This window comes from Artemia sp. Qi Xiang Cuo, chromosome 11 (genome assembly GCF_049724085.1).
Source record: "Artemia sp. Qi Xiang Cuo chromosome 11, ASM4972408v1, whole genome shotgun sequence".
In the NCBI taxonomy this organism is placed as follows: Eukaryota; Metazoa; Arthropoda; class Branchiopoda; order Anostraca; family Artemiidae; genus Artemia; species Artemia sp. Qi Xiang Cuo.
In genome coordinates, this window is record NC_142804.1 from 24,482,359 (window position 1) to 24,495,194 (window position 12,836).

Sequence of the window (12,836 nt, forward strand, 5' to 3'; positions counted from 1 at the left end):
GTCACTTTGATTTATAAAAAGGACTTCTGATGTCACCTCAATTTGTTTCCCCATTTTGCGTCGATAAGATTAATTTTGTCCGATAATGACATTAAAACCATCTAAATTCAGCGAAATTCATACAAACTGATTTTAGAATCTCTTCTGAACTAGCAAAATTACAAATCACAGAGACCGCCGCGTACGTCTTTAGAAGAAACATTTTTAAGTTCTCCAATTGCATTTTTTTTTATTCCACAGTACAAAGAACTGATATTTCGTCATCTCCCATTTAAGTTCTGGTTAATCCTGAAGCACAAAAGTAAATTGCAATTTACCTCATTACCAGCTAAAAGAGTTGCCATGCGCATTTCTAGAAGAGAAATTCCCAAACACCCCCACTGAGATTTATTCTTGAACACAGGGACGTAGAAATACATGCAAAAGCTACTGACAGAATTGCCATGAGCTTGGCCCAAGAGTGTCAAAATTTCGGACCAAAAAGGGCTTTAGTTATAAATAAAATCGGTAAAAAGCTTTCAGGCAAGCATAGAAGAAAAAGTTATTTGAAGACGCCTTCTTAATGTTTACTTGTGAGGTGATACGAAGTGCCTAAGTACTGGCTAAAGTTTATCTTCCACAGTTCTATAAAGCATTCGTTCAAGCTTTAGTTAGGTACATAAGCGTTAGGTTTGTGCATTTTATGGTAAAAGCATGAAATTTGGCCGACATGTGCAGAAAAATATGGAGAATCTGACTGGGGACAGAACCACCTTTTCCGACGGAATTATCGCGCCTTTTTACGTTTTTCCGCGCGGGGAAAAAAATAGCTGAATTTCAGTGGGAAATTTTTCCGATCAGAAGGGTTGTTTCTGACTAATTTGTCTCTCCTAATCCCAAAAATGTGCTTACTTTTTTCGTCCTGGTTAATGATTTATAATCATTTTCATCACTACGCTCCATGCACTTCTGAATAATTTCCGCTTTCTGAAATTGTATTTGTCATCGTAATCGCATAGAAACTGGTGAACATGTTACGGAAAATGTGAAGAATCGACTAAGTTGCAAATTCAAATTTGTCTCCACGGTTCCGCGCTACTTTGCATTTTTCCGCACGAAGAAAAAAAACGCGAATTTTGAGAGTGAGCGATGACCGAGTTTAAGATCTCTTTTCTGACTAATTCCAGTCTCTTGATTCTAATAATGTGGATATTTTTGCAATCAGATTCTTGGTTCAGGATTTACCAGTTTCATAACCACGGTTTCTATGCCATACTCTAACAAGAACTCATACCCTCCCTATAACATTCTGAAGGAGATCATACGTTATTGATTATAATTAATTAATGCCCGTTTCAGATCTCCTCAATAAGCTTTCAGTAAAAAAAAAAAAAAAAAAAAAAAAAAAAAAAAAAAAAAAAAAATTAATTGTTCAACTCAAACAGCGTGATTTAAGAAACTTCGGACAAAAGAAGCATACTATTATGATGATACAAAAAGTAGTGCTACAAAAAGTGCACTACTGATTGTAATGATTATCTCAACCTTTGCACGAACAGAGATCTGTGCATTTAAGGGAAGCTTGTGCACATTTGCACCTGTTTTTGCACTTTGTTTTACAGCCACGTTTCAGCAGTTCTTTGCAAATTGTTGCTGCCTAAGGAAGATAAGTCCAGAAAGGCTCCTAGCTTCTGTCATGCTTTACCCAGTCATATAAACCAGGACCCAGAAGGGAAAGCTCAAGACAACACAATGATGCCTATATCTGAGTCTACAAGTAAGTGCGTTTGGTATGCTGCTCAAGAGCAACCGCTGTTGGGGGCAGTCTTTCCATTCCGGCTGTTTTTCGTGTGAAAAGCTCCTTCCACAGGCTTTTCACTTCAAACAAGCCCCTTGATTTTTCGTAAAGAACGACGATGAATCGCTGGATGTCTGTAAAGTGACAATTCAGGAGCGGGGCTCCTGATGCAGTCAGGGTAACGAAAGTCGGAATAATGGGTTCCACAGCTTTCTAGGTCTTCCAAACACCATGCTTTCCATGAAAAGCAAAAGAAGAAGTCGTATCGCATCCAGAGAAGGCATGCAAAAAGAGAAGGCTGCAAGACCTGTCCGGTCCTTGACGATAACTAATATCATGAATGAGCAGTATTTTCGTCTTTGCTCCATGCCCATAGATGACAAACAGGTTTTCAATCTGAAGCTGCTTGAACAAAGCTGTTGCAATCACAACTACATCATAATCTACAGTTTTGATGCCTATGAAGTTATAGTCACACTGGGCCTGATGGAAGGCATGGAGCAGCACACGAGTGTCATCTTCTTCGAGGTTGGTAATTGTGAGGCCTACACGAAAAGCGATATCGTGTGTTGAAATTACTGTGTCTCCAAGAGTGGCCACTACAAAGATATCCTGCAATTCCTGGACTACCATAGTCGCACAAAAATAAGAAAAGTCGACTCTTGTTCTTAGTTTATTTAAAAAAGTCAGGCCAGCTCATCTGAGGAACGGGGGTTCGGTCTGTGATTTTCACGGCATAAGACGAAGTTCCTCTGTGTTCACACGCTCCGTTCTTTAGGTTGTCGTCAGTGTAGATGTCAAAGACGAGATCAATCCTTTGAGCGTCGGTTTGGGACTGTTGCTTTCTAATATAGGAAGCAAAGTTTCAGCGAGCGTATTCACCGAAACTAATTTCAGGCTTAGGAACGATGAGGTGTACTAGAACAGACCCTTCTAGTACAATTGAGTTGACGGTTGGGAGACTGCTGGGCAGTGGCTCTTCAAGCTCTGCCGTCAAACAGTCAACTATGTCAGATCTTTTTCCAAACCATAGCTTGCCGTACTCGGACAGGGAAGATGGAAAAGGCTGGTTCTCGTGCTTAAAAAAGTCGGTCAGGTCTGCCCCGCTACCCTTGCAGCCTATCTGCAAACGACTGAAGAGGCTTCAAGTTTGACTGCATGTACTTTATCTGCAGCTGAGACTTGGAGGCAGATTTTTTTTGGCGGAAAGAACAGGACTATGTTCTGTCTCAGAAACGTGTAGCTAATTGCTTTCTTGTGGGAAACCATACGCTCTTGATTAAAGTTTTTGTATCCTGCAATTCCAAAGTCTTCAAGTCACTTCAGCTTCAGCATTGCCGTATCTTCTGCCAGGCGGGGTGAATCCAGAGTTTGAAGCTGATTAATATCCCCTTCGTAGGGATTTCTTCAAGACTCGACAGTACTAATAAGAAATATGAAGTTTCCGGGAAAATTCTTTTGAAAAGCTTGTCCCATTTCGTGGTGATTTGTACTTGTTTCTTCGGACTTGCTGAATTCATCCACCATTCGACTTAGCTCCGGTAAGAGCAGCAGAAGCCTTTGAAGAGTCTGAGGATTGTTGACCAGCCCACTTAGTTCATTTTTAACTTCTTGATTAACTTCTTCCAGACTCAGCATAGTCGATTTAGCCATAAAAGATACCGTAAGCGCATCTACTACCTCAGTATACAGAAAAGAATACGACCCGCGATGATGAAAATGACGATAACTCGGAAACAACTGATCTGATTTCAAAAGTGGGCACATGTTCAGAATCAGCAGACCCGAGTCAACCAGAAACGACCCTTCAAATGTCCAAATCCCTCAATTCAATCCCAAATCCGTCCAACGTCCAAAATACACGATTTTCCGCGCGGAAAAACGTTGTGAAACGCGGAAAAACACGCTCAGAAAATGTGGTTCTCCCCTCTGTCAGATTCTTCGCATTTTTCTATATATGTGTACGAATTTTCGTGCTTTTATCATAAAATGGACAAACCTTATGGAAATTGGCACTTATCTACTTGTTCATTAAAACACATCTTCAAAAATTAGCTCTGATCTCTTCAAAGAAGTAGTGCCATGCTAAAAAATTTCGTTAAAAGCTGAGGAATTTTCACCTTCATCCCGCACTAATATAACTTGGCAACTTCATTTCATTGTTCTCAATTACACGAAATCATCATTAATATTGAAAATCACAGATTAATTGACATATTATTCAATCAGTTACATGACTAGAAACTTGAATTTCAATTTGCCCATAAAAATCCGATCTGACCATCACTGACTACATTTAACACCTAAATTTAGAGTTCGACCCATTACTACATCTCCAGTGCTAGGTAGATTGATGGAACTACTCGTAAATGATGTGATAATTCAGCGTGTTCTGCACCTGATAAGCAGTTTGGATTCGAAACAGGCCTTAATCATGAATATATCCATCCAATCTTTACAAATATATTAACTGATACATTCTATATCTTACTTATTCTGACGTAAAAGGGCACTCAATTCTGGTATACACCCACAAATACTTGCTTTAGCTCATCAGCGAAGTTTAAATAGATCTTTCCGTAATATTTATGGAGCGCTTCGTGTTAGGCTGAAATTGCTTCGCTTAATGGATCACTTATCTGAATAAAGACTATTCTGGTGAAAAAGGATACGACTGCCATTTATAATAAAAGTGATATATCTGCAGAGAAGCAAGTACTGACAAGTTTTATTTTCCATTGTCTGAATTTATCACTGGTAATACGAACGATATTTTAAATTTCAGTAGGCTCCTATATCAAATTGAGGAAAATTACTGACCGCAAGGTCATACGCTAGGTAATAATCTCGTTGAGTTTGTGCTCACAAAGGTAGGTTTCGTCGATCTCGTCAGAGTTCAAAAGTACTCGCACTGTGATTCTTGAAAATTTTAGTTTTAAGATTAGAAGCTTTTGATGTACGAGATAAGCCTCTTTAAAACCATCATGTATTCTTCTGCCTTTACATTGCGCTTTATCCCACTTATACTTTAGTCTTCTTGAAGGCTATTTACGGAGACAAGTTTGGTAAGTTTTGCAGGGTGTTTCAATTCGGGGTCGTGATCAAATGATTACCCGCGAATACCGATTTGCTGAATAAAGTCTCGCCTCTTTCGGACGGTTGAGAGCTTTTCGCAAATTCCTTGCTACGAATCATAGTTTTTTTTTAATTGTGCACTGTTTTGTCCATCTATTCTAGTAAGACTGCAGTGTTCTTCATTTTTCCCTCTTTTTTCATTTTTGGACTCGTATTTTTGAGGAAAGCCATAAATATGGAATATCTGACCCAAATCTCACCGCTTCGGAGAGGTCAATCCCATAAGTCAAGAGTTAAATTGAGATTCTGCATAGCCTTCAATTTTTGTTTTCAAAATGTTCCCAAGCACCAACTACTCTTTACTCTAAAGTAAGCTACTATGCATACAGACTGTATACAGACTATGCATACAGACTGTATACCTGCCACGCTTTAACGTTGTATTTTGAAGTTTAATTTATACATTGAAGAGCATTACTTAGTCTAATAAAATTTGAGGCATAAGAGGAAAGAAAATATAATTGACAGAACATCCACTCTTCCATTACTACAGGCTTGTTAGGGAAGAAAAGCAGTCCAAAATATTTTTGATCCTTATTGGTAGAAGGTTACTCTGCACTTTTGCCAAATCCTCTGGTTTCTTCACTGGGTCTTGAAGTCATGAAGATCTCGATCATTTCCATGAAATTTTCTGAACAAAATTTGTTTTTAGCTTTTTTTCCTTTTAATCTTTCTAAAAACTTTACCTTTATCCAGTCTAAAAATATTAAATTCTAAGTCAACATTTCAACTGTAAAACTTAGCATTGAAAATAATGCCACCTCTTAAACGATTTCTCAGACACCTAGTCAAGGATTCTGCTATTAAGTAGCTGCTGATATAAGTAATAACCATGATAGCGGTATTTGTGATTGCCAATCAAAATGCAAAATCTTTTCGCCTATAAATTGCAATTTCAACAGAGTAGACGAAAAGATGCCCTTTCTGGCGGAAAAGTTTCATTAATAAAGAGTGTCAATTTTCGATATAAAAGTCCTAAACTTGGCAACTGTGACGCAAACAGCCGTTTTTTCTTCCTTTTTTGGCAAGGTGGGGCTTGAAAAAGCAAGGCAAAACCTTCCTCAACAGCAATAGAAAACAAACCAAATCTTTGTTCAAAGTCAATGATTACAACAGTAACTGTTTTTATCAAGACTCAACTGTTTATCGTAAAGGTTGAATATGAAATAAAGTCTACCCACTGAAATAATCTAATTCATCAACTAAAAATGTTAATCCGTAAAAAAAAAAACGAAAAAAACAACAACACATATTTGAGCTACTTAGAGGCCGATTCGATTAGCTCTATTTTCTGGATAATTTTTTGTATACTTGCCTTAGTTGCTTATTTTGTAAATAAATTTAGCAACTGAAAAACGCATTTACTGATTGTTATCCAATACAGGAAAAGCTAAAATAATCTTCAGAGATATTTTTTTGTTTTAAATCTACCCAAATGATTATAAAAGCTGAGTATAAAAATCATTAGTTGTATCATGCAAGTAATCACAAGCAGCTGAAAATCTGACCTCTACTGAAGTCCAACTTGGAATAACATTCACAAGACTATTTATATGTTTCTCCCATCTAGCCAAATGAGGATAATTACAGCTTTTTGACTGAGAAGAGACAAGCTTCACCAATCGGAAATCTTCGTTTGATATTTCCCAACCATTAACATAGCTACGATTCACAAGAAATTCGTTGAGCGTACAAAAAGTGTCAGCACTAGGGTCAGAAACAATACGATGATCTTTCAAGAAACATTGGAGAGAATCTGTGTTTCCCTAATAAAATAAATATATCAATAAACATACGGACAGTAATGCTTACTTTAAAAGAAAAAAAAAGATGGAAAAATACCAATAATATTGCTTATATAACTTGGGTTTGTGGGATGTTGCCGAGCTGAACTATTTTTGAGGGGTCAATTTGATTGAAATCATACTAGAATGCACTTACACAAAATCTCCATACACGACCGCGTGAGGAAGTAGCACTAAACCCAGGATATTTTTCTACCATATGATTGGTAAATCAACTTAAAAACTAGCAGTGCTTATTCGTTTCTTATTTTCTCTGGTATTTGTTTTTAAAGGCTTAATGTATTCAAGTTCTCACTAGATCATTAACAAAATTATTATTCTCTATTCACCACGTGCCATCGGAATAGCGCTTTCTTATCAACTTAATAGAAAAATATTCAGAGGTGCCTGAATTTTGTTATAACTTTAGAGATATATCTTAATAAATTAATCTAGTAAAAGCTACATACTATCTCCACATAAAATTACTCTGCATATCTTCTAAACAGGAGGGGGGAGGTTTACACGTAGGGTTAAACTACTAGCTTCTATGGCCTTTCAATAGCTAACACAGCAGCTTAGAGAACTTAAAGCAGTAAAACTCTCCAATAATTATGCATCTTTTATTGACTCAACACTAGCAGTTTATATTTCTTAGATTGGTATCATAATTGTGTTTTTCTTCTTTTTTTCCAAACTTAGGGAGGAAACCAAAAACTAAAGAAGGCACATTGTCGAGACAGATGTACAAAAATATTAATTTAAGGCTTAATGACAGCTCCGCATTTTGCATTCATTCGTCAAAGTGAAAATAATGGCGCTTCGTATTGAGAATTGCTAACAAGATTTCCATGTGGGCAGGAAGTAACGTACTTTCAGGTTCGGTCCAAAGTTTTTTCGTTTCTGTTTGTCCTAGTAACCTATAAATGACAAAGGATGTTTTTTGTTTAATTTTACTCCCTTGACATTTTGACTTTGCCATTTTTTATTTCAAAATTAAGCTGTACCTCAACGCGATTAAAAATACAGTCAAATTTGAATAAAAAATACAGTCAAATTTGAAAAAATGGACTAAAATGTTTATACATAACAGTATGAATTATTATTTTAAGGGTAAATATAACAATCAACATGTCCACCATTTCAAAAAGTTTTATTTTGTTCTTTATACATTGAATTTTCTTGGTAAAAACTGTAAGAAAGAGTAAATAGCTCATTTCTAAAGTGGTAGAATGGAGTGAAAACTGATGATATTTATAAACTATGGGAAACAAAAAGACAATAACATACCAGACTAGATAGTGGTTCCGGTTTGAAAGATTCGTACTCATCCAAATACTTCATGGCGAACTTGGTCAGGTTCCACAACTTATTGCAAAACTTCCTCTTCGCATGAACGCGTTGTACATCTAAGTTCATGTCTCTTCCTAAAAAAAAACAACAAAACACAATAAACTGGTGTTTAGTCATCAAGAATTTTTTAAATATATATATTTTTTAATTTTTAAAATAGAAATTCATTGCAATTGAACTATCAGTGATGAACAACTCTCTCATGTTGCTTTAATAAATCCTTGGCTAACAAAGAGCCCAATTTACAAAAAAACGGGAAATAAATTTGTTTCATCTTAAAACGGGCCCAAAAAAGGGCCAGCATTTCTTTTTTTTACCGGCTTGAAACTTAAAACAGTAAGAAATTCGATTGAATTGAAAGAGATTGCATGAAAAATTTGATTATTTTCGTTGATTCACTTGAAAATTTCAGGGTATATAGACAGACGCATTGGAGCATCAATTAAGAAAAAAAAAATTAAGGACACAAGTCTCCTTGCATAGATTCGTGACGTCCGCTTCAAGATTTTTTTCTTCAAGACGAAAAAACGGAACTATTTTTTATGAAAGACCTTGATATGTATTTCTTTTTAAACGAACAGCTCCATCAAAAATAGAACAGGAAAAGATATTTTAAAACAAAACTGTGGATTGAGATAAGTGTATATTCCAGGGTGTCTACAAGATGGCTCCAGCCCTGTGAAAGACCAAAAATCAGGCAGGTTAATGATACATGAAATAATAATACATGGGAGACACATCACTCTTTATTAAGTGCCTTTAAGTTTTACTGCATTCCATAGAAGTTTATAGGAATAAAAATTCCCTTCCCCATCCAACAATATTTTTACAGTAAAAATAATACAAAAATATACTGCTCAAGACTACAAATGATAGAACATTTTGACTGAATATTCAAATTTTGCCAAAATTTCGTTTTAATTTCTGTTTGGTTAAGGCATCTATTCATCCACAGTAGTTTTGTTATTTTTACGGTTGATGTGATTTCTCTTTTTAATTTCTCTTTGTTTGGGGTCTTTTAGGGCTTTATAATTACTTCAGCGTAATTTCTGTTCCTTTTATGTTTAAAGTATTAGATCAACTGATTTCTACTCGTTTTAGGCTTTAATATGGCTCTTTAATTTTCTTGGATAATTTTTTGTTGAGAAACGTTTTTCTAAACTAATTTATGGAGATTTGTAAATACTCGTCAACAGATCACGAAATTAATAGTTCGGAGCTCCAAATGGACGAACTTAACCCTTTTAAATTACAAAAAAATTTTACGGCCAATAATAGCAAATGCTTCTGACTTTTGTTCACTGTCCGTCCCCAGAACCAAAAATATGGAAAGGGTAAGAATAACAATAAATAAAATGTATAAAAAACAAGAAAAATAACATAGAAATTCGACTAATACGAAACATAAAAATTAAAAGACTAACATGATTTTCTATGAAAATAGATGGAAACACTTACAATAACTGATTTTCATGTAGCTTAATAATAAATAGTTTATGATATAAGTACTTGTCTTATCCATTTATTACTGTCCCCAATAGATTCAGTAAATCTGTGATATGCTACAAATTAACACAAAACAATATAGACACCATGTTTATTAAAGCGAGCTTATTTGAAAAACAACTATTGAAACCTTTATTTTCAAACTATAATGGATTTTAAATACTTAATAGACAAAAGCGAATGGTATTGGCATTTAAATTAATTAAAATTCAATTTCGACGAATAACCGAAGGTTTTCTGTTTAAGTTTTAGTACTGTAATTACTCGTTGATTTCTAAATTTAGGAAGTAATAAGGATTTTCCATAAAATAAGGCTTAATACTAAGAAAAGACGAAAAATATTTCGCTATCAAGCACTATATAATCAGACAGTTCGTGGTAACGGACTGTAATTAAGGAGCGACCCAGCTCAATAGTAACCGAAACTCTAAAAAACAGAATTTTGATACCAGTAGATACATCTAAAGAAGCAGATTTTTATGCTAATTTCAAATATATAAATTTCATCAAGTTTAGTTTAGCCTATCAAAAGTTCCGAGCCTGAAAAAATTTGCCTTATTTTCGAAAAAAGGGAAACTTATTGAAAATCAAACCATCAGATTCAGCATACCAGAAAACCTACTGTAGATGTTCCAAGCTCCTATGCACAAAATGTGGAATTTTGCATTTTTTCCCAGAATAAAGATCACGGATGCGTGTTTATTTGTTTGTTTGTTTTTTTTACCAGGGGTCATCGTATCAATCCAGTAGTCCTAGAATATCGTGAGAGGGCTCATTCGAACGGAAATTAAAAGCTGTAGTGCTCTTTTGAAGTGACCAAAAAAATTGGAGGGCAACTTGGCCCCCTCCCACGCTCATTGTTTTCCAGAAGTAACCCAATCAAATCTAGAGATAGTTATTGTGTTCAGCATAGTCGAAAATTTAATAAATATGTCTTTCAGGATGACTTAGTCCCCCACAGTTCCTGGGTGAAGGACTGCAAGTTATGAACTTTGCCCATTGTTTACATATAGTATTGGTTATTGGGAAATATACAGACGTTTTCAGGAGGGATTTTTTCTGGGTGGGGGGAGGGTCGGAGGGGAGATCTTTCCATAGAGGATGTTTCCTTGGGAGAAAGGACATTTCTATAAAGAGGGCGCCGGATTTCCCAACATTATTTAAAACACAATCAGAAATTAAATAAAAAACAAGTTTTTTAAACTGAAAGTAAGGATTCTTTCATCAAGGCTACATTAAAGCTTAAAACGAACAGAAACTATGACGCATATGAGGGGGTTTGGCCCCTAGTCAATACCTCGCTCTTTACGCTAAAGTTTTTTTTTTTAATACTTTCAAAAGATCTATCTATTCTAATTAAACAGCCTTTGTGATTCAGGGATTTGTGATTCGAACAAAATTCCTACTATAGCGTAAAGAGCGAGGTATTGACTAGGGGCAAAACCCCCTCATATACTTAATAATTATGTTATTTTTAAGTTTTAATGTTGCTCCTTACTTTCAACTTGTTTTTTTTTATTTGATCTTTGTAGGGGCCAATTTGACCAAACACTTGTTCAAGAAGTAATTAAAAGTGTTCTCCAAATGAAGCACATAAGTGAACACCCAAGAATTTAGGGCATTTTTTTCTACCCTAGAGTCCGTGCATTAAAATCAAACCAGTATCGAATCTGGTTCATTTTTTTATTTTCTCTACTATTTCTTTTATGAACTTGGTCAATTGAGCCTCTGTTTTGTTCAACAAACCTTGTTGTGTGTAATCACATAATGTGAAACGAAGAGCATCCGTTCCACATTCTGGGATTCCCTCTGGGTACTCCTCTCTTTGACCCTTTTTGGCTTTTTCAATTTCTTTTGGATGTAAGTTGCTATCCTCCAACATTGAATGTAACTTCTAAAAAGAGAAGAAATTTAGTTCCTTTAAATAACTTATTTTTTAAACTCTTATTCTTAAGCATTGAAAATTTCATTCTATCGTTTTACAAATAGTCTTCCCTTCTTTTGTTTCATAGTTTTAGTACAGATTATTAACTTGTCATTCAATCCATGATTGGGCTTTGCCACAGTTTTAGCAAACACAATCATTTTTTTAAAGGCATTTAATCTTTAGAAGTTCTAGACACATCAACAATAGAAACTAGCCGTTGGTTTGGAAGCTTCGCAAAATCAGTTGGGCTATTAGAAATAGAACATGCAAGCTAGTAATCTAATTAAATGTACTCCCGAGTTTGATGAGTGATACAAGATCACAGCCTTTCGGTAACCCATAATTGCGTAGCATAAATATAAGGCCATCTATAAATTCAAGTTCACTTTATCAACCTAGTCAGTCACACATTTGGAAATTACCTCATTACCGAGAGAAGCTAATAGTTGCGTAAATAAATGGTAAATAATTGATGATCTGGCGAATCCCGCTATAAAAAGCACCAAAAGGGCGTAAAGATAAGTATATACATATAAAAAAATTAGACCTCTATGCCAAGGTCCCCTTATAGAGCTTTGCTGCCACTGTGATCCATCGGTTAGACTTATGGAACAACACATGCCATTATGTCTATCGGATCAAATTAAGACCCCAGAAAGGCGCAACTAAACCTTAGCTTTTAATCCCTACTGATTTACTTGACAGTTAATAATCCTTCTGATACGCATATATCCAGAATGCGGCCCTCCCTTCACAAGTGTCCAAACAATTCTGGACCGCCGAAACAATAACTGTAGTTGTTAACCAGGTTTGCCAATGACAAGAATTTTCCAGACACCTCTTTCCCACAGAGGTCAAATCCATCACAGGCTCTGCAAAGGTATATTAGGTCATATGACTTAGCAGTAAAGGCAATAGACTTAGCAGTGCCTTTCTGAGCTCAACCAACTAATCTACCGCTAACTCAAAAAAAAAAAAAAAAAAAAAAAAAAAAAAAAAAAAAAAAAAAAAAAACTCTTAATGTAATTTAATGGAAAAAAGAAAAGAAAAGAAAACAGATCACAAAAATTGGACTTTATCGTTTTACACTAGATGACAGAAAACATGAAATAACCACTAAATCTAATTACCTCTAAAGTTATGCCATCAATGACATCTAAAGGGTCAATGACATTCCCCAAAGATTTAGACATCTTTCTTCCATGGGCGTCTCGGACCATTGCATGCAAATAGACTTCTCTGTGAACATAAGAGAAAAATTAGCAGCCAAGAGGCACACTGACAGAGAATATGTACGTATTCTACACAAATATCCAATCGGGCATGTTATACCCTTTTCACAAAAGGATTCAAA

The 12,836-nt window shown here is 35.4% G+C and overlaps 1 protein-coding gene across 2 annotated transcripts in view; it reads right to left on the minus strand.

Annotated features, from left to right (window-relative positions):
* The window catches only part of ValRS (Valyl-tRNA synthetase), a 109,410-nt gene that overhangs the window by 29,805 nt on the left and 66,769 nt on the right, over positions 1-12,836 (minus strand). The window contains exons 14-17 of one of the 2 annotated variants that reach the window (XM_089096603.1): positions 12,613-12,721; positions 11,302-11,449; positions 7,987-8,123; positions 6,421-6,678 (exon numbers count right to left, since the gene is read on the minus strand). In XM_089096603.1, the coding sequence (XP_088952729.1) occupies positions 6,421-6,678; positions 7,987-8,123; positions 11,302-11,449; positions 12,613-12,721 (652 nt within the window). The remainder of the gene's footprint in view (positions 1-6,420; positions 6,679-7,986; positions 8,124-11,301; positions 11,450-12,612; positions 12,722-12,836) is intronic. The other variant, XM_089096604.1, reaches the window with a different exon arrangement.